The 22,185-nt window shown below is 33.2% G+C and overlaps 1 protein-coding gene across 1 annotated transcript in view; it reads right to left on the reverse strand.

Moving 5' to 3' along the window:
* Positions 1–22,185, reverse strand: part of adam11 (ADAM metallopeptidase domain 11) — a 76,429-nt gene that overhangs the window by 51,201 nt on the left and 3,043 nt on the right. Inside the window, exons 3-6 of the mRNA XM_056469521.1 lie at positions 14,953–15,029; positions 14,781–14,847; positions 7,689–7,771; positions 3,859–3,922 (exon numbers count right to left, since the gene is read on the reverse strand). Of these exons, the coding sequence (XP_056325496.1) occupies positions 3,859–3,922; positions 7,689–7,771; positions 14,781–14,847; positions 14,953–15,029 (291 nt within the window). The remainder of the gene's footprint in view (positions 1–3,858; positions 3,923–7,688; positions 7,772–14,780; positions 14,848–14,952; positions 15,030–22,185) is intronic.

Consider the following 22,185-nt stretch of genomic DNA (forward strand, 5'->3'; position numbering starts at 1 on the left):
AACTAAATTGCATTTATTGTTGTGGGGGTTGCTGGAATCATCAGAATGCCTAAGTGTGTTAAGTTTCATTAAATATACTAATATAATATAATAAGTACAGCAAGACTTTAAAGTCCATATTTTTCTATATGCTTTTTTGCATCAAGACACCAAAATATATTTTAAGCAAAATATCATATTCATGAACATTAATTTCTTCATGCTTTCACAAAATTAAACCTGACTTTTTTTGGGGTGTTATTGTTTTGATGTTGGATAACATTTCCTTGCAGATAAAACCCTTGCTGATGCACTGAGCTCCGCCATGTAAGGCTATTACACAACTATCCATTATTAATCTCCCATCTACCCAGACAGACAGAGACACTTTACATGTGGCTTTGAATACTTTATGAAAATGACCCATTTAAGAGAAGTGAAAGAGGAGTGGAGAGAGAGTGAAGGAGAGCCCGATAACAAATACAGATGAATAGAAAATGAAAATATAACAAACAGATAGGAAGCAAGAATGAATAGCTCTCCGGCTTTTCATCTGAACACATCTGGCATTGTGTGCCTTGGTAAGTTAATTCAATTCACATATATAGAAGTAAATAAAAACAGGTAAACCCATCTACTCACTAGTCAGCTTTTACAGTTTTGTTGTGTTAAAAGAACACTCCACTCTTTTTGAAAACAGGCTCATTTTACAATTGAAACAGTTTTAATTTTTTTTAATCCATTCAGCCAATATCCTGGTCTGGCAGGAGCTCTTTTAGCTTAGCATAAATCACTGAATAAGCACTGAAGTAGCATCTAACTAAAAAATGTTAACAAAAATAAATAAATAAAATATTTATAATTTCCTTATAAAAGGGCACCTATTTTAATCCAAAAAGTCTTTTGTGTTTCCAGAACGTGTCTGTAAAGTTTCAGTTTAAAACACCCATCAGATTATTTATTATACCTTTCAGAACAGTATAATCTTCTGCTCTGAACACAATGTAGCTGTTTTTGTGGCCTGTGGCTTTAATACTAGTTCTCCCTGCCCACCGTCCCTATGTGTCTGTCAGAGTGTGCCTCAATCTTCACTTCGGCTGCATCAGATAAACGGCACAGTGAGAGACAAGAAGAAAACAGATCTCATGTAACGTTTGTGAGAAATACTACAGTAAGAGCTTTCTGAATGATTATTTGATGTATTTGTTGTGGAGTTGATTCAAGCCTTTCTGCGACGATGAGTCACACACAATGTTGTTACAAAGTTCACGCACCTAACACAGACACACACAGTGCACATGTTTAACTTTGGACTGATTTTGCACAGCAAATGTGACAGGACACAAGTTAATATCCACTGCTGTATGGACATCCGTTATGTTAATGTACAAAATAAACCTGATTTAAACCAGGATTGAAGCCTTCTTTTATGATTAAACTGTCTTCTTTTATGATTAAACTGATATGCGGCTATGATAAAGTAAAACGGTAGAATCGCGATGGTAAAATTGCTGTAATTCATTACAAACATGCACTGTTTTAAAAACCCATTCTTGATCAAATTTGATGATGATTGATGATCACAGAGAGATCAACAGATATTTTAATCGAAACCATCCACCAACCAGTTGCCTTGCGCACGTCCTATCTTGTTGATATGATTATATGAAACCACACTCCTTTGTCACTTTGCGGTGGGCCTCAAAATGGGGGGAATTTGGATCCTATTTTAACGTCAGGAGTTAAAAAAAAAGAGACTTTTAGTCTTTATATCACTCCAATATGACTGTGGGTTCACTATACTTGCACACAGTTCTGTCAAAACAGCTTACAAATGATGATTTTCATCATAGGTGCACTTTAAAGCTTAACTCTTCTGTAGCTTGACTCATCGTGTACTAAGGCTGACAGAAAATGAAAAAGAAATGTTATGCTATTTTCTAGGTCTAGAAACTATACTATATATAATGATTAAGGAAACTTTGTGCCATACCATGACTGCAGCAGGTGCAATGAACATCTAGTTCCTAGACATATCAACCTAAAAGCAACTTAGTACAGAGTTCATTGTACATGAACTTGATCTTAGTACATGACGTAACTATAAAAAAGTCAAGCTTTAAATATGAAAATAATCAAAACTCTATTTTGAATTTTTTTGTGCTAGATGCTAATTCTTTAATTAGATTCAATGATTTATGCTAAGCTAAGCTAAAAGTTTTCCCGCCTAACCCGGAGATCAGATGAATGGTTTACAAAAAATAGTAAAACTCAACTGTTTAACTCCAGAGGAGTTGTAAACTGAGCCTATTTCCTTTAATAATCTCGCTCTTATAGACCATTTCAATGTGGTCATGTCATTGGCCCATGAAATGTTCATGGGCCAATGACATGACCACATTGAAATGGTGTCCTGAAATGGTGAAATGGTGTCAAACTATTTTTTAACTATAACAAGACACAATTTAATCATAACTTAATGTTAAAACAGCTATCATAATATTATTTATCAATATGTGGTTATTCTTGGATTCTTGGAAACTATAGGAATTGAAAATGTAAACAGGAAGTATGTTGGGACCATTGTTTTTGTTTACATCCCTCGAAAAGGTCTATAAACAATTTTAACTCAAACTTTCAAACAAAGATTTTTTTAATAAGGAATTAAAAATTAGCTGGAAGCTTAGTGATGATCACTAAATTCATGCTACTTCTAGCAGCTGTATTTCTAAATTCATTCAGTTTTTTTTGTTATGATTATCTATTTATTATCTATTTATTTGTAAGATTATCTAAACCTCTATTGTTCACAGCTTTTCCTCTGTAGTAATCGACACACCAATGGAAAAGTCTTTTTTTCCTGTTTGATTATTTTCCCAGGGTGAAAAAAATCATCACTGCAGCACTTTATTCTTGAATTTTGAAAACGTAAATGTAAAGTCTGAGCTAAAAATTATGAGGTTTTTGTTTCAGAACAGTGATTTTATTTCTTGCAATTGTGAGTTTATACAACTCCAAGATATTTTTAATAACATGACAGACACAACTAAATAATTAAGATGCAAAACATATTCTAAATAATTTATTAGCCATTGCAAATGTTCATTTTAAAATGTATTAATTATTAATTGCAAGTTGGATTAGTCATGGTTCTGAGCTAACGTGAACTAATTTTATATAGTTTTTATACTGTAACAAGTTCCTTGCTCATTGTTAATGTTATCCAACTAACATAAACTATTATAATATGTTTCCAATAAATCATATAGCTCTAAAAAAGATGTTATTTTTCAGGATTATGTTTTGTTATTTATGCCATCTCCCTGTTCATTTGACCTAGACTCTTTTCCTTAGAGTATTTTGTTTGTTCAGTATATAGGCTCTCAGTTTGAGTTCCCTGTCAGTATTGTGATTTTTTTAATTATGCGTTCAGTTTTTAGTGTTTAATAACTAGTGCTTTGAATGTCTCTTGGTTCTTTCCAGAACAAAACAGAGCCTTTCCAGAGCATTACATCATTATTTTATAAAATATCTTTTTTCAGAAGTAAAATTGACAGACTTTGATATGATATGATATGTGGTGCTGCTAATATCACGCATAAGATGCTCTGTCGCATGTTTTCTCACTCAACATCCCTCCTTCTGCTCTTCACCTCCGTCCCACATACAGACGCTTGCTGATTCACCTGTCAGTCACCCGCAGTAATGCATATTTCTGTGCATGTGGCCAGTATTCAGTGCTTTGCTGTCTCTTTGAGTCTCCTTTAGCAGGATTGTGTATCCACCTGCTATTTTTTTCCAGACTGTAACAGGCAGATAGAGTGGCAGTTCTCTCCATGAGAAAGATGAGAGAGATTAATATTTCAGCTGCATACTGACCTGATCACTGCTGTTGTGCAAGGGTTCGATTCCGTATGAAAAGTTACCATCTGAGAACATCCCTCTGTAGACACACCACACACATCACAAATGTGAGAAACTCCAAAGGCTACCACCTTGATCTTAAACCTAAAATCATTCAATGAGAAGGATTAATATGAAAACATTTGTTTTTTAATCTTAGTTATCTATATTAATGAACGCATATTCATTCATTAATTGCAGTTGGTAATATTAATTTCAACATTTACTAATTCATTATTAAAAGCAATCTAATAATCTAATAATTGTACAATACTCATATATTTTGAGATGCAACTTAAATTTCATTAATTTCAACAAATTTACCATCAATAATGCAACAGACCTCAAAATAGGCTTATTTTTCAAGCCATCTATAGTAACAGTTCAGTTTAATCATTTTTTATTTCATTCAGTTGATCTCCAAGTCTAGTGGGAGCACTTTTTTTGCTTCATAATAAATTATTGAATCGGAGAAGAGCATTAGTACATTGCTCTTAGCTAAGTAACCGGACAACAGCGCTGCGTGATATATTGTGCCTGCTTCAGCCGTAGTGCGGCTGCATGTTTATTGCATGATTATTACACAAGGGGTGCATTTGCAAAAACCATCGTTAGTCAACTAAGGTCACAAGTTCTGTTGTTACAAACATAGTTTGTTAATTTGCTGTTTCCCAAATACTTTGTTTCAATGAACATGTGCAAACTGCATGGCAAACTTGTACATTTCCAACTACACCTCTAGAGCTGTAGTTAGAAGCATAGTTCCTGGTTGGTTGTGTTCTATTCCCAGTTACCCCCCCCCCCCCCCCCCATGCCCTATTCATTTAGAACGTTTCAACATTTAAACTTGGAATGATAAAAAAACAACAACAACATTAAAGTCATCTCTCTTAGGTGTAATTTGCTTTCAAAGTATTTTTTGCAGTTCAGATTTAGTGATCTTTATATGGACAATTGCGCTCCCTTTGCAATTCACTTTAAAAACATTTATGCCATTTTGAACACAGCCGTGGCTCATGACGAAAGCTAAAGGTGACCTATTATTTAAAAGTAGAATTTACATTACGTCTCCAAAGCTTGTGAAAACAAAAATGTATAGCATACGTTTATTGCTTTTAATTTTTAGTAGGTTATTCATTAAGTAATGTATCTGTACTGTAGGCCTATATGACAAGGGCCTTTTGGTTAGAACGTTTCTGCAGTGGTATCCTACTTAATAATACTAACAATAATAATACATTTATAATATTAATAATAATAATAAAATTATTATTATTATTATTATTATTATTATTATTATTATTATTATTATTATATTATTAAGTAGGATTTTTTTTCTTTTCATAATAAATGGCCTACTGTAAATTACAACCATTAGCCTAACGATTTCTATAATTTATATATGAGATTATATATGAAAAGTGGTTTTATGTTTTAGAATAAAATATAAAATATTCTCAATAATATTTGTAAAGGAAACATAGGCCCTATATGTGCAGTTTACATATATTTCAATTAATATGGAAAACGAGTGCATGTTTTTATCAAAAGTAATATTAGATTTCTTTTTAAATGCGTGTGCGTGTAAAACCATATAATTTGCTCAAAAAAGTATGTTTTTTTTCTCTGAAGAACTCCACCCCGTTTAGAGCATCATTATGGACGTTTTATGTTGTAACTAACATGGTTCAAATGATGGATCTACGACGAAGCAACTACGGTTTTGGGAAACAGTCATCACTACATCGTTCTTTTCCCAAATGATTTATCACACTGTGATAGTTCAGCCACAAGTTATGTTGTTGTTTGGGAAATGCACCCTAGAATGAGAGTGTAGTTCCTAGACCTATGAAAAAGCAATTGTTCATTGTCCATCAGTCTTAGTACATGATGAAACTACAGAAGAAGCTTTGAAGAAGACTGATGATTACCAAAACATTTTTTCTTCTTCTGTGGATTACCTTGCATGCATTAATTGTTCACCTAAAAATAATTATGTGCACTAGCAAGATAGGATAAGATGAACTTTAAAAATGCTGTGGATAGAGAATTTTTTTCGCATCAATGTACTTTGTAAAATAGTGTACAGAGCAATGTAAAACAATGTAAAAGAACAGCTGGCTCTTCTCAGCTAGACACATGATTTGAGGATTTATTCAGTATGTCTGCACTATACTATTAAACAAGAAACTTTGAATATGAAAATACTTAAAATACTTTTTTTAATATAATCTGATTTATTAATTTATGCTAGGCTAAGCTAAAAGTGCTTCTGCCAGACCCAGAGATCAGCTGATTAGATTCAAAACTGGTAAAATTCTACTGTTTAACTCTTGGTTCCTCTTAAAATGAACATTTTCAAAAATGTTAAATTTACAGACATGGGACTAATTGGTTTTAATAAAGGTAAGAACTTCAATCCCATTAAGCAAAGTAAATTACACATGTCTAATTTAAACATGATGGAGGAATATATACTAGCATACCAACTATAGCATTAATTAACTGAACAGAAAATATATATTTTAAGTTTATTGATAGTGACTATGTTTACATGGACATTAGTAATTGAATTATTTGCCTTAATCTGAATAAGACAATAATATGATATGATATGACATTTCATGATGCAGGTGTCTGTGGTCCTTCTCTGACTCAGTAGGTGCAGACAATTGTGTCAAACAGCCGTGTGTGTGTGGAATATACTGTAGCATAATGCGGAAAAAAATCCGACACAATGGAAATAGTTTAATTGCTGTGTTTCTGCACTTTAAGGATGTGACTAAAATCAGTATACTCCACATGTCTTAATTCGATTTCTGTTTAGTTCAATTATGACCTTAATTTGATTAAATTAATTAAAAATCGCTGTTTACATGGTAGACTCTTAATTAGAGTATTGTATTAATCATATTAAAATCGGTTTATTGGTGTCCATGTAAACGTACTCAGTGATACAGTGACAGGATTACATACAAAGCCTCAGGGTTAGTAAAAGCTTTATTAAGGGTCATTTTTGTTTTTGGGAACTGTTTCTTTAAACACAAGGGTTTCAATGTGATTTGAATTAATGCAAACAGATGGGCTCAAAAAATATGCAAATCCAATGGGTTAATAAGATCTGAGCTCACAGTAGATTGTTTTTAAAGATTTATTGTTATCTTATAAAGGTATCTAATTAAATGATTCAATTAGTAATTTCATAAATTCATTCAATCGATAACAAATTTGTACACAGTAACAATATTACACACATTATTTTAAGTAGTTTTCAATAGTTTTCAAATAGTTTCAATAGCAAAAATTACTTGAATAAATCATGTAAAAATTCTCACAAAAGATGATTTTAATATTATAATGTGAAATGCAGGTGCCTCAGTCAAAACCATATAATCGAGCCAATTCTCTTAAAATATAAATGGTCTTCTTTATTAAGCTATTTTTAAGAAAATATGAACATTATTATCATTTTAAAGTAATCACATAAATATTCAAATAAAAATTAAACAAACTTGTTGGTCTGTAAAAGCTTAGAGTTAACGTTGAATTAATGAGTTTTTACCCAGATGAAATCCCCACAAATTCAACAATTATCTACAAAACTGGCAAATAACACATTGAAAAAAAATCTATATTTTTCTTAAAGAAGCAAATCTAAATAAAATAAAAAAAAATCTTTAAAACTTGAAAAATATAATTTTTATAGTGTATTTAAATATGTTCAAACAAACATTTTGATGTGAATGTTACCAAAGTGTATCTACTGAAAACAACAGTTTCTAAACAAAAAAAGAGTTGCTGCTCACTGTAGGCCGTGACAGGTGGAGAGAGCTGCCCAAGACCTCTGAACTCCTCTCACATGACCATGGTAGTAACAGTGCTCTCCTCCCTGAAAACTCACACACATCAAATAATCACACACTGTACCGAAGTGAAATGATTACACAATGAACAGCTCTCAAATATGACAGTAACCAAGGCAACATTCCCCCATTAAAATTCATTCCAATGTCCATCAAACACTTTTAGCATGCCAGTGCTACTGTCTAGCTTTAAAAAAAGAATCGCTCCTCAAGTGTCTGTACAATGCATGCTCTCTGTAAAAATGATGCATCTGATCATTTAGACCACATCTACACTAATCCAAAAATTGTTTTTCATATATTATTTTTAAGTGAATTCCAGGTTAATATATTTTTATAGGTTCACAGTGAAAATGTAAGGTATTTGAAAAAGATAACATGTTTAGTCATGTAATCCATATTACAGACAAATATATATGTTTACAACCATGTGTCTGCTAGAGGTTCTGAAATATGTCATAGATTTTTTAATGATTACATTAATTACTCATAAACATTTGTTTCAGAAGTGTATGAATCAGCATTTCTGAATGAAGGTTTTGAAACAAACTATTGTAACCCACATTCCGGGAAGGAGGAAAGAGAGATGCTGTGCCAGGAGGACACATTTGGGGGAATCACCAAATGACTAATTACTTTGAAGAGTAAAGCTACGGTCACACTGGACTTTTTACCCCATAGACTTCCATTTATACACACGCGAATGCATCACAAAGTTCAAGCTTGGTGAACTCTGACCTGTGAGCTTACATCACGTGACTGCTTGAGATCAATCAAAGATCAAAACTTGACCTCTCTGGACAATATGGACCAATCGCTCACTTTTTAAAATTTAGATTGGGAACTCCAATGCTGTGTTGGGATGACACATTTGGGGGATGTGAATGAAAACTGCCACAGTAGCTGGACCTGTCACGCATTGGGTGGCATGTTTGCAAAGCATGGTGTGAGCGCACAACCATCACCAAAGGCACAACCTTCCAATGTTCTAAGGCCCTCAATTACCAGAATATGGAAATATTTAGAATTTTAGGGGTGACAGTATGTTGTACGAGTGACAGGGGCTGCAGATGTCATATTACCCAGGAATATAAGAAAAACTTCAGTGGGACCACTGTTTTCCTGCTGAACTGTACCAGACAGGACAGCACCCGCCTGGTGCACTCTTAAGGCACTCCATCATGGAGATCGAGTCCAGCTCCATCCTGAGATTAGTGAAGGGAGAGCTTGCTCTTTTTCTGGTTGACACAAAGCCCCAACAGGTTGATGTGCTAGAGCACCAGGTCCCTGTGAATAATCAAACTATTCCAAGGCTAAATGTGCTAAAATAAGCCAATCGTTGAAACAGTCAAGAATGCACTTGTCCATGAGGCAAAGGGGCAGTAAGGCACCTGAAAACCTGCAGAGACAGGGACAGCGCGAAAGGGAAGGCCCTGTACTGCTGTGTTTGACCCATGAACACACACAACAAGAAATGGTGGGAGAACCAATACCTGGGACGGACGCATTGGGGGATGCGTTTTGCATGAGCATTTTTTCAGCATCCTGTGTAGATAATGGTTTAAAATGCGCAGAAAGAATTGGTTATAACCCACCGCTCTTTAGATATGATGAAGTACAGGCTGTAAAACCCACTCTCCATCTCAGCTGGAGGGACTAGCTTGATTGCATTCTTCGGCAGGAGCAGTCTTCTGAGCCCGCCGGCAGTTAACCTGCCCCATCGCGCTTGACTGTTCTTTCACTGCCAAGGACTCCTGGGTAAAGTCCGTAAATGGACCGTTTATTCTTTTCTTGCTGTTGTTCACAATCACAGTGATTTTAGTGACACCAGTCTGCCAGCGATCAGAGGTAGGTAAAGTGTGCAAGAGTGAGAATTTTGAGAACATTTAAAAAAAAAAATAGAAATACGACAAATAATGAAACGCGGCTTCCTCCACGATCCTGCTGTCTGGCTGAAACATTATTTGTGAGTTTATTGCCTTTAATTGTACATTAGGAAGATAAAGGTTCCTTTAAATATTAAAATATTTTAAATATACTTTAAATATATTTACTTTATATTTATATATACTTTTCAACATGCAATTTATTTTTCAAAAATGCTAGGGCCCCATACCTGAAATTGCTTAGGGCCCCCAAATCACAAAGTCCGCCCCTACATGGGTGTTTGAACAGTTGATTGCACAGCTCTAATAAATGGTGGCGAATTTAAAATATAAAAATCTGTTTGACAAGAAACATTTACAAAATTCTTAAAGTCTGCATGAACTGCAAGAAGTTGCTGAGACTTTTTTTCTTTATGTTGATGTAATTCCAACTGAAACACAATATTGAGTAGGGGCAGGGCTTTTTTTTTTAAACACAATTCCTTTGTAGCAAACTATGGTAAGATGGGCGCGGTTGCACTAATTAATTGTTCACCTTAAAAATAACAACGTCCAATAGCAAAATAATAATTGTAAAGTCTGATTTAACGTGAGGTTTAAAAAACTAGTGGATAGAGATTGCTTTGAAACAAAAACATATTTTTCAAATGTATTTAGCTCACTGTACTTTGCCTTAGTTAAAGAACAACTGCATCTCCTTCGCTAGACACATGATATGAGGACTCATTCATTATGTTTGAAGTATACTCTCAAATTTAAGAGCTGTGAGGTCTTTAAGTAGACACCCACACACTAAACGTGTGGGAGACACTCATGTCAGTGGCGTGATTGATGCAAGCTTGCTTTGCTGGGATTCCATATTACCTGCCTGTTTTGTAGCTTTCTGCACTGCAGTTCTGGTTTCCCTGAGTCTGTGCTGCAGTGTAGATGCTTAATGACTTCAGCTTCTCCACTCAATCCTTTATTTTTCTGGTCTCTCTCTCTCCCTCTCTCTGACTCGGTTAGCCAAAGTGGACTAGAACTGTCTATAAGCAGTTGTCATAGCAACAGCGTTGTGATTGGTCAAATGCAGCTGACACTGAACAGGAGGGGCGGATGCTTTCGCAGGCTCCTTTGCTTGCTGCTTTAGTTGAGGACTAAGAAAGGATGTGGGTATATTCCCAGACCCACAGATGATGCCTCTGAAGTTTAAAGGTGCACTATGAAGAAAATCTGAGTATAATCAAATAAGTATATAGTCGTGAGCCATATTTGGAAATGCCCATACTGTCAGCCTCAGACACCAATGTTTCCTCATTCTCATGTATGTTCTCATGTATGTTCATGCATGAGTAAAAAATGAGCATATAAAACTATTTCTGAATGTTTCTTACTTAAGTCACATACCTACTATGTACACTACAAGTCAAAAATTAGTTTTTTTAGAAAATTATTCTGTTCATCAAGGCGGCATTTATTTAAGTCCCACAAAAATCTAAACTAAACATATGATTTTGCTAGCTCACATTTCCAGCTCATATTTGTTAGCTCACATTCCCATGGTCTTTAGCCTCTTTGTTAGAGCAACCCACTCCCATGCGGAAGGTCGCTAGTTCGATCCCAGCTTAGAGTGGGTGGTGTAGGACCAGCAGGGGTTACATTGGTGCCGTGATCCGGATGGGAGTGAGGTATAGAGGGGTGAGTGTAGCGGAGACCAACTATTGAAATGCTGTGCAGGTAAACCTCACTCCTCTGACCTCTAAAGGTGCTCTTTGTTAGAGCAACCAACTCCCATGCGGAAGGTCACCGATTCGATCCCAGCTCAGAGTGGGTTGGGGGTGTAGGACCAGCAGGGATTACACCAGTTTTGTGGTGAACAATTCATGTGTGCATGTCATTAAGAAACAAAAATCTTAAATTTTTTAATTTTATTTTTAATTGAAATCTGAAAATGCACTTCTTGTTTGTTTTCAGTAAAATTATCAATTACGTAATTTTGAGGTAATGGGCATGGTTAACATACTTAACCGCGCTGGTTCAACTGTCAGTTTTGACAACAAACGGAAATAGTGAGCAGGAGGAGTCTGTTTGTTTATTTGTTTGTTTATTGTTTTTTTAACAGGAAAAGATTAAAAAAAATAATCGGGCCTGACTCAGCATGAATGCTGTTTTTCAGCAGGTTCCTGCTCTGCAGAACATAAAAAACAGACAAGCATCTCATCCATCAACACAGTACAAACAATCACCAAACTTATAAAATAGAGAAAAGCAGGCTACTATCTCAGTGGCCACAGCAATAGTTGAACATCAGATGACGAGCATGTTTTTTTTTTAAAAGTCTCAGCGTTGGAATTGTTTTTAGATGTTCTCTTTCTCGATTTTGAATTTTTCTTGACTTTTTCTTGACTTTCTTGATTGATGAAATGCCTACTTTACTACATCCATTCAGCTTGCGGTACAAAAAACAAGCCATGCCCACAGTTTGGTCATTCAAAATTTTGTTTCTATAGGTACTGTATCACAATACAAAAAAAAATTTATAATGATCGCAGCTTCATTGGGACTTTATATGTAAAACAATTGTTATATTGTTAAATATTTATTAAAATTTTAAATAATTGCTTTCTTTTTGTGGGTAGTTTCAAATGAAATTATTACTCCAGTCATTATTTCTTTTATTACAATTACCATTAATAATAATAATAATAATAATAATAATTAATATTACAGTGATTTCTGAAGGATTAGCGTGACTCTGAAGACTTTTATAGTGTAATAACATTTCACTATTTGTACTGTATTTTTGAGAAAATAAATGCAGCCTTGGTGAGCAGAAAAAGCTTTTTTTAAACATTTAAAAATCGTACTGACCCCAAACTTTTGACCAGTAGTGTAGATATCAGAAAACAATTTAACTTATTGAACCAATGCAGTATATGGCCCCTTTAAATAAAAAGATCAATTGACACCAAAATGAAATTTGCCTCATAAGTTTCAAATCCGTAAGACTTTTTTTTTATTTATCCTCAAAACAAAAATGGTATTTTTAATGAACTCTTATTTCTGTTCACAAGAAAAAACGTTTTTTTTTAAAGATTCTGTCATTGTTTAAATTACTATAAACTGTTTCAAACCTATCTGAGTCTCTTTATTCTTTTGGTCCCACTTTACACACTCTCAGACAAAAGGTACATGGTGGTACGAATAATGTTCCTTAAGGAACAGTTTTGTTCCTTTGTAAAAGTTGTCCCTTATATGGTACAGAAACGTCATCTTATGATACTTTTCTGTACCTTTTATGGTACAATTAAAATGAAGGTGAGCAATTGTTCTCATAAAAAGGTACAAAAGTGTTGGACAACTCCTTTATTACAATATGTAAATAAATATTACTGGAAAGGAAAAGTGATTTTATGAATAATTTCCATATTAAAACATGATTAAAGAAACTCATAAACATGAATTATTAAGTTCTATAATACAAAACAACTGGTAAAACAAAACTAAAGGTGTTGTAAACTAAACATTTAAGGCATTTTTAATAAACATTTGGTAAGCATTTTCTGATAAATACAGTTTTGTTTTTGATATCCGCAGCTTTTGACGTTTGCTTTCCACTACGCACATGAGCTGGCAAAAGTCCTGCATATGCAGTGTTCATGCAGACATTTTAGTATTGTAAAAGTGTTCATATCTCGTTACAATACTTTTGCATAATTCTATTTCTATTTTAAAATTAAGTAAATTAAATTAAGTGATTACAAAGATATTGTGTGGAAATTGGAGAAAAAAATGTTTTATAATGTACATGGGAGAATGTATTTCTGTAACATTTTTGTGAATAGTGTTGTGAAATGTTTAGCAAAAAATAGATCTTTTGATTTATGTTAAAGTATTTTTTATTCTTTATTGTAAATGGAAAATTTGCATTAACACAAAAATATACTTTTTGAAAAACATTGTTTAAAAATGTACTTGATGTTTTATATTTACTGAAAATAAATTGACAAATTTTGTATATAGCAAAATGCCTTTAAATAGTTCTTGAAGGAACACATTTGACACTGTTAAGGCACAAAGTGTCTTGTCCCTGTAGTGTTACCTTCATAGATCAGCTTTGTACCTTTGGTGAAGGTACAATATTATCTGCAGGTTTTAAAAACCAAAGGTACATTTTGGTTTCCTATGGTACAAATCATGTCCTTAAAGATACAAACTATTCCATAAAAAGGTACTGCCCCAGTGTCAAGGGTTTGTACCTTCTTTGGAACAACATTGTACCATTATTTCTAAGAGTGTATAAGTTGCATCAAAAAATAAAATAAAAATAAATAAATACAATGTACTGTGTTCTGTGTTAACATTTCTGATTATAGATAAGGTGTAAGGGTTAAGGTGTAAGGGATGGTATAAAACTGTAATTAGAAATGTAATTACAGAAATTAGTTAGAGATGTCATTACATCCAGGTATTTAATCAATCATAAGTACATTTTAAAACATATTTACACCTGTAACTAATTTCTGTAGTTACATTTCTAATTACACTGTAACATTGTAACAAATGCTTAATTTATGTATGAGTACATAATAGTTAAGGCTACCTAATATAAAGTGGGACTATTCTTTTAAACACAAATGAGGATATTTAAAGAATTTGGGCAACCAAACAGTTTTTCACAATACCTTCAACAATATCTTCAATACCTTTGATACAATTTGATTTAATAACATTTAATTCAATAACCATCAACATTGTTTTGCTAATAACATTTTTAAAAATATCTTCTTTTGTCGTTAACAGAAGTAATCTCATACAGGCTCAGAACAGCTCCAGGGGATGAACTGTACTGTTTACAGGAGATACAATACTTACAAAAACAAGTTGAATTTCAAACTTTATAGAAAAAAAAAGGTCACACTTTATTTTGATGGTCCATTTGTTGAATTTAAGTTACATTGCAACTAATTCTCATTAGATTATAAGTAGACTGTTAGGTTGGGGTTAGGGTTAGTGTAAGTTGACATGTACTTGCAAAGTTTTTTATAGTCCGTTGAATGTCTGTTGAAGGAGCGGTATTAACAGATATTAGGCAGTCTAATACTCAAATGGACCATCAAAATAAAGTGTTACCAAAAAAAACCTGCAAATACTGATGTTTATTTCTTACCAGAGTCTGAAATGATCGCCCATCCTTTTCAAAGTGGCGTTCAACATAATTAGATGACAAGAGATCACTGCAAACACACACACACACACACACACATCATCATCATTATGAATCTATTGCTTAGAGGAATAAGCACATACATAATTCTGCAGGTGTGTGATTTTGCACATACTGATTGAGCTCCAGGTCCAAAACAAATGGGATTCCAAAGGCTTTCACCAGGAATGAGATTTGAGCAAGATGAATGGGCTGAGGGAAAGAAGAACAGACACATAGCATATGATGATACTTTATAAAAATAAGCCAATCCATATCACCATGGATTCAGGGTAAAGTCTAGATCGGATATGTGGTTGGCCGGAATTGTGATATGCACATCAAATATAATAGCATTTTTTATGACACTGTATAACAATAATTAATATTTTTTACAGTACTGTGACAGTTGGGTTTAGGGTTGGAGTGGGGGTAGGCGTTAAAAAATACAATTTATTGAGTAGTTCAATAAATAGCATAAATATACTCGGTACAACTACTGTTTTTACATTACTGTGATGCTTGTGTTTAGGGTTAGAGTGGGGATAGATGTTAATAAAATACAATAACTGGGAAATTTAATAAATAATATAAATAATTCTTGTTAACTTCCTACCGCATCTATATCCGATCTAGCAACAACCTGGATTCAGGGATGTCTAAATATGCAGGAAACATGACATCATAAGACACAAACAATATTCTAAATATGAACTGTTGAACTCCTGGGCTGTAACTTTTACTTATAAAGTATTTAACTAATTAGTAATATATTTTTGTATAATATATATTTTTTAGTCACACACATATACAGTATCTCTCTGTGTGAGAAAATTTTAGTTTTCCATCTTTTAATTTAAACTTTACTTGTTCTGGACACAGCTTGATTCTGCCTAAAGAGTAAACTGTGTGTGGACTTCCACACATCTGCAAAAACATCATTATATCTCCTGCATAAGTAGGCTTTCTTGGATAGGGGAGTGTGCAGTCCCAAATTAGTAAATTAAGCAGACATAATGCCAGATGTGTCACTCACACTTGATTAAATTGTAGTTAACATTTCCTGAAACGCATAATACATGTAATACACTGCACTGACAATGTATTATGTTGGTATAGGAATTGCATAGTTTCTTAAATATTTTGTAAGAAACTCAAATAAGATAACATGTAGGCTTCCATTCTCACATATGGTACAATATACGATTTAGGTAAATCATAAAGATGGTTGCCAGAATCTTACATTTACAAATACATACCTTTTTTTTTTAATGAATTTCAACATTTTATGGTAATACCGTATTTCATTAATTAACCAATGTTTTGACATACTAACACCTACACATTGTATCATTGTTACAGGGACAAAGACACATGTGGGTATGAGAAATGCAGATGATCCAACAATCCAACACATTTTCCCACAAGCAAAGACACACACTAATATATAGAAGTTGCTCAACTAACTACTAAACACCGTCATGGTAACTCACAAATTAAAATAATGTAATGAAAATATTTCTCAAAATTAGATGTAACATAAAACTCTATAGTACCAAAGACTATAGAATACACAAGACATGTCACTCGTATTGTTTTGAATGGGGAAAAGTGTAATGGTCAATATGGCGAATGAAACCCTGCCTACTACTACAGGAGCCGATAATCGATTGCTATAGACTAATGTTTCTCCGGGGGAAATGTGTGCTTTTACAACAGTTTGATGGTTAACAAACGTGCTGGAATCTCAGCGAATACTTGCTTCACAGACATAAGGAACATATCCAAATAAAGCTTGAAATCTGTACAACAAAAGTTTTTTTAGATTTGTAATCTGTATGAAACTAATGCGAGGTACATTCCGTCCTGTCAAATGCACATCACATGGCAGCAATTACTTAAACCCCCACAATTTGTAAACAAAGAGTTGCTGTCATTTCAGGAGATTCACCATCAAGACCAAGTTGTGAATTACTTAGGAGATCATTATCCTAAGTTATGAGAGAGATAATAATATGTAGAACCGCCATAAATGAGGTTGGTGTCGTGATCTTGTTCCTTTTAAGTGCACATGTACATTGCGTAGGCAACCTGAAAATATGCTGATTTTGTTTGGTTTGGACATTTAGAAACTACACTTATGAGACAAGTTGTTGTTTAAGTTTATTGATGGTTCCAAATATGTATGCAATCATAAGCTTGGCAAACAGTTTTGAAGAATTTGTTGTTTCACCATTCAGACAGAATGCCCGAGTATACTGCCCGAGAGGCATTTCAAAGATGTTCACTAATTAAAATGAATTGCTATAATTACTGAAAAGGACCATTGTAGTTTCTTATAGTAAGATTTCATTCAGGGAATATCACTCAATCTCACTTCCTTTCCTTCAGCTTATTCCCTGCTACAAGAAAACATTGCCTACCTGAAGCCAATAGCTAAACATGTGGCATTTTAATATCTTTTCTGAAGGTGCCATACAATAAAAATCTGATTATACCAGAGTAAAACTGAGAGTTTAGTACATGGAAATGGCAATACTGCTGTGAGCCTCAAACACCATTGTTTCCCACTTCTCATGTGGACCTTTGAGTGTAAAACCCTGCTGTAAGAAAGGCCTATCAGAACAAAACAAATACTTTCCTATTTTTTAAAGGCACCCTTTAATAAATTGCTCTTCATCTAAAAAAATGTTTTTTTTTGATCCAAAATCATTCATTTTTGTCATACAGAGAACACATTTTCACAATCCAATCCGGCCCAGTCACTGGAATTTTGTTGGTATCATAGGAACAGTGAAGATTAAATGACAGTACAGATTCAGACAGAAGTCGTCAGGACCAATGCCTGAAGGGCAGTCAAGTCAGGTTGTCGGGTGCTCTGCACCAGTGTCAGGTGAGGCAGCTCAAGGTTATGGGGATATAAAATGGCCTTTGACAGACAGGTGGTATATATTGCACCCCTGGTTACAAGAGACGAAATGGTGTGGGTGTGAAATGCGATCACCTTGCAATGCTTGCAGTTGAAGGCACAAACAATTACCTACTTCAATGCAAAAAGTGAGGAGTGCATTCACACTCATTTTTTGTACTAAATAAATCATTCAAAATCTCACATTTAGCACAAATAAAGCAAGGTGTGGAAACAAGGTAAAGCAATATCATGTGTTAAAGAAATTAAATGCTCAGAACCTAATTGTGAAAACAATTGTACAGTAACAGCTGGCTGACTGCACATTACAAAGTACAAAAAAAGTTAAACTGAAAAAAAATATTACTTAGGACTCACAATATCTTGAAAGATGCAGGGTTCCACACAATTAATTCATGTTGCCCCAACACAAATTGATTAAGTTAACTTAACACTTTTAACAAATTTATGTGGATTGAACATAAAAAATTAAGTTGTCCCATTGAAATCTCAAGAATTGTGTTGCTTCAGCTTATTTTAAATAATAGTTTGAACGAGCAAAAAAAATTTTTTTTGAGCATAGTAAGTGCCGAAACTATGAGTGGTGCCAAAAATGACATACATGATACCAATAACCAAAAATACTGCCAGTGTACGGTATAAACAGCATTTGTAATGTACATTACACTTTAAAACATTCATTCATTCATTTATTTTCTTTCGGCTGAGTCCCTTTATTCATCAGGGGTCGCCACAGCGAAATGAACCACCAACTTATCCAGCGTCTGTTTTCCACAGCGAATGCCCTTCCAGCTGCAACCCAGTACTGCAGGCCAATTCAGTTTATTCAATTCACCTATACCTACACCTATACCCATAGAAAACCCACACGAACAAAGAGAGAACATGCAAACTCCACAGAAACACCAACTGGCCCAGCAGGGACTCGAATCAGGGACCTTCTTGCTGTCTTGCTGTGAGATGACTGAGCCACCGTGTCGCCCCTCACTTTAAAACAGTTATACTAAGATAAATTTACTTTTTTGATGACATTATATGATTCATAATCTGATTTCTGTTAATGGTCACTTGTGATGAAACATATATACATATATATATATATATATATATATATATATATATATATATATATATATATATATATATATATATATATATATATATATATACACAGTTGAATTCAGTATTATTAAACCCCCTGAATTATTAGCCCCCTGTTTATTTTTTCCTCCAATTTCTGTTAAACAGAGAGCAGTTTTTTCAACACATTTCTAAACATATTAGTTTTAATAACTTATTTCTAATAACTGATTTATTTTGTCTTTGCCATGATGACAGTAAATAATATTTTACTAGATATTTTTCAAGACACTTCTATACAGCTTAAAGTGACATTTAAAGGCTTAATTAGGTTAATTAGGTTAACTAGGCAGGATAGGGTAATTAAGCAAGTTATTTTATAATGATGGTTTGTTTTGTAGACTATCGAAAAAATATATAGCTTAAAGGAGCTAATAATTTTGGTTTTGGTTTTTAAAAAAAATTAAAACTGCTTTTATTCTAGCCAAAATAAAATAAATAAGACTTCATCCTGAAGAAAAAATATTATCAGACATACTGTGAAAATTTTCTTTCTCTGTTAAACATCATTTAAATATTTAAAAAAGAAAAAAAAGGAGATTTTTTATTACTGATGGTCTGGATTCTTTTGAAATTCTTTTCAAACTGTCTTTACTGGTAGATGAAAAATATGAACATAACATGCAAATATTTTGCCTGAAATGTACCTGATCTACTATGATATATATTTATGAAGGCACAATCTAAAATGAAACAGACAGCTCAAACAAATGGCTTAAAACCCCACAAAAACAGTGAGGTTGGTTTTTCATGCTTCAAGCAAATATTCATCTGAATTACATTTACAGCATGTTTTTATTGTAAAACATCTTGGTTACACAGACATTCAATAGAAGAACAAGAATTTCTTAGGTTTTATTAAAGTTGAATAAATAATATAATATTTATTTTGGGGTGAAGCTTACTCGGTCACAGAGATTCAGTTTCTAACAGCACTGAGACAGAATCGTTGGCTCTTCCCACAATTGTATTCTGCTGTCCTCTACAGTAATATTACATTAAAGTATACTTTTACAAGTGGAGCCTTTAATGTGCACTTTACCTAGATAGGGCTTAATGCATACTCTCTCTCTCTGTTCTCTAGTCTTCATAACAGATGAGGTTTAGGAGAAAAATGGCTAAAAAGACTTTTTCAAAACTGTAATTGCATATTTATTGCCATTTTGGAGCCAAATGCAATGATTTGGGGATCAATAGTTTAAAAACATATCAGTCGTCGGTGTCAATAGGCTAGTGGTTAGTGCATTGACACATAGCGCAGAAGTATTCACAGCGACCTGAGTTTAATTCCCAGCTCGAGGTCCTTTGCTGATCTTTGACCACTCTCTGCTCCCTGTTCATTTCTGTCTCCTATATACACTGCCTTTTAAAATAAAGGTTAAAAACCCCTAAAAATGTATTATAAAAAAACATATCAGTCAATAACACATCGTAACATTAGAAAGGGATGTTTCTGTGCATTTATAGTCAACTTATTTCTGTAGAGTATCGAATAGCTGCCATAGCATTTGGAAGGTTGAGATTTTTGTACATTAGACCGCATCTGGTGCAAGCCCAGATGGAGAGCTGAGACTACCACAGTGTTATTGGCAGCCAGACCATTAATCAAATTAATCGAAATATTTCACTGTCACACAATAAGGGTACTTAGTGTACTTGTGAGTGCATGTAAAACACACACATATCCGTCTAAGCAGGGTCGTAGTGGACATTTTAAAAGTGGGGTGGACAGCTGTATGAAATCCAAAAGTTTACATTCTTAATCACCTGCTTCTAAATGGTCTTTCTCTAAAAGTGAGGGGGACGTATCCCCCACCCCCTCCGATTGCTATGTTCCTGCATCTATGCACAAACACAGTCCTGAGTCTGTTTACAAAACTAGTTAAAAAACTACAGGTAGAAGAGTGATATTCAGGATTCACAAAACCAAACAAATCCAACTATGTTAAGTTGTTTCACAATGCTTGATTCTGAGTTTGAGTTTAATCCAGAGTTTGCAAATAACTCTGGATGGAATCCACCTGAAAGTGTGACATGTGCAGCTATAAACCAACCACACGAGACATGCGAGGGAAAGTTTTAATTATTTCTCATGGGAATCACTTCTCTGTCTAAGATTCAGACTTCTGAATTCTGAATTTAAAATGTACTGTTGTACACAGATGCAACGCAAATCAATCGTCTTATTTTATTTAATGTAAGTTCACAAAAAGTCATTTTAAAACCTTTATATATTAAAGAAATGTATATCTGAATATTTGAATGTAAATATTTATATATATATATATATATATATATATATATATATATATATATATATATATATATATATATATATACACCACACACACACATATATATATATATATATATATATATATATATATATATATATAATATATATATATATATATATATATATATATATATATATATATATATATATATATATATATATATATATATATATATATATATATATATATATATATATATATATATATATATATATATATATATATACACACATACACATTTATTTTTTCCCCCAATTTCTGTTTAACAGAGAGCAGATTTTTTTAACACATTCCTAAACATAATAGTTTTAATAACTCTTTTCTAATAGCTGATTTATTTTGTCTTTGCCGTCATGACAGTAAATAATATTTGACTAGATATTTTCAAGACACTTCTATACAGCTTAAAGTGACATTTAAAGGCTTAACAAGGTTAATTAGGTTAACTAGGCAGGTTAGGGTAATTAGGCAAAAAGTTATTGTATAATGATGGTTTGTTTTGTAGACCATAGAAAAAAAACTAGCTTAAAGGGGCTAATAATTTTGACCTTAAAATAGATTTTAAAAAATTGCTTTTATTCTAGCCGAAATAAAACATTAATAAAACATAATAAAATGTTATTAGACATACTGTGAAAATTTCCTTGCTCTGTTAAACATCATTTGGGAGATATTTAAAAAAGAAATAAAAATTCAAAGGAGGGCTAATAATTCTGACTTCAACTATATATATATATATATATATATATATATATATATATATATATATATATACACATACATACATACATACATACATACATACATACGCACGCACGCACGCACGCACGCACGCACGCACGCACGCACGCACGCACGCACGCACACACACACATATATATATATACATATATATATATATACATACATATATATATATACATACACATACACACAGTCAGTTTGCTCACAAGTGGTCCACTTTAGGTATGTAATTTCTAATGTCAAATATACAAATATAACC

This window comes from Danio aesculapii, chromosome 12 (genome assembly GCF_903798145.1).
Source record: "Danio aesculapii chromosome 12, fDanAes4.1, whole genome shotgun sequence".
Classification (NCBI taxonomy): domain Eukaryota; kingdom Metazoa; phylum Chordata; class Actinopteri; order Cypriniformes; family Danionidae; genus Danio; species Danio aesculapii.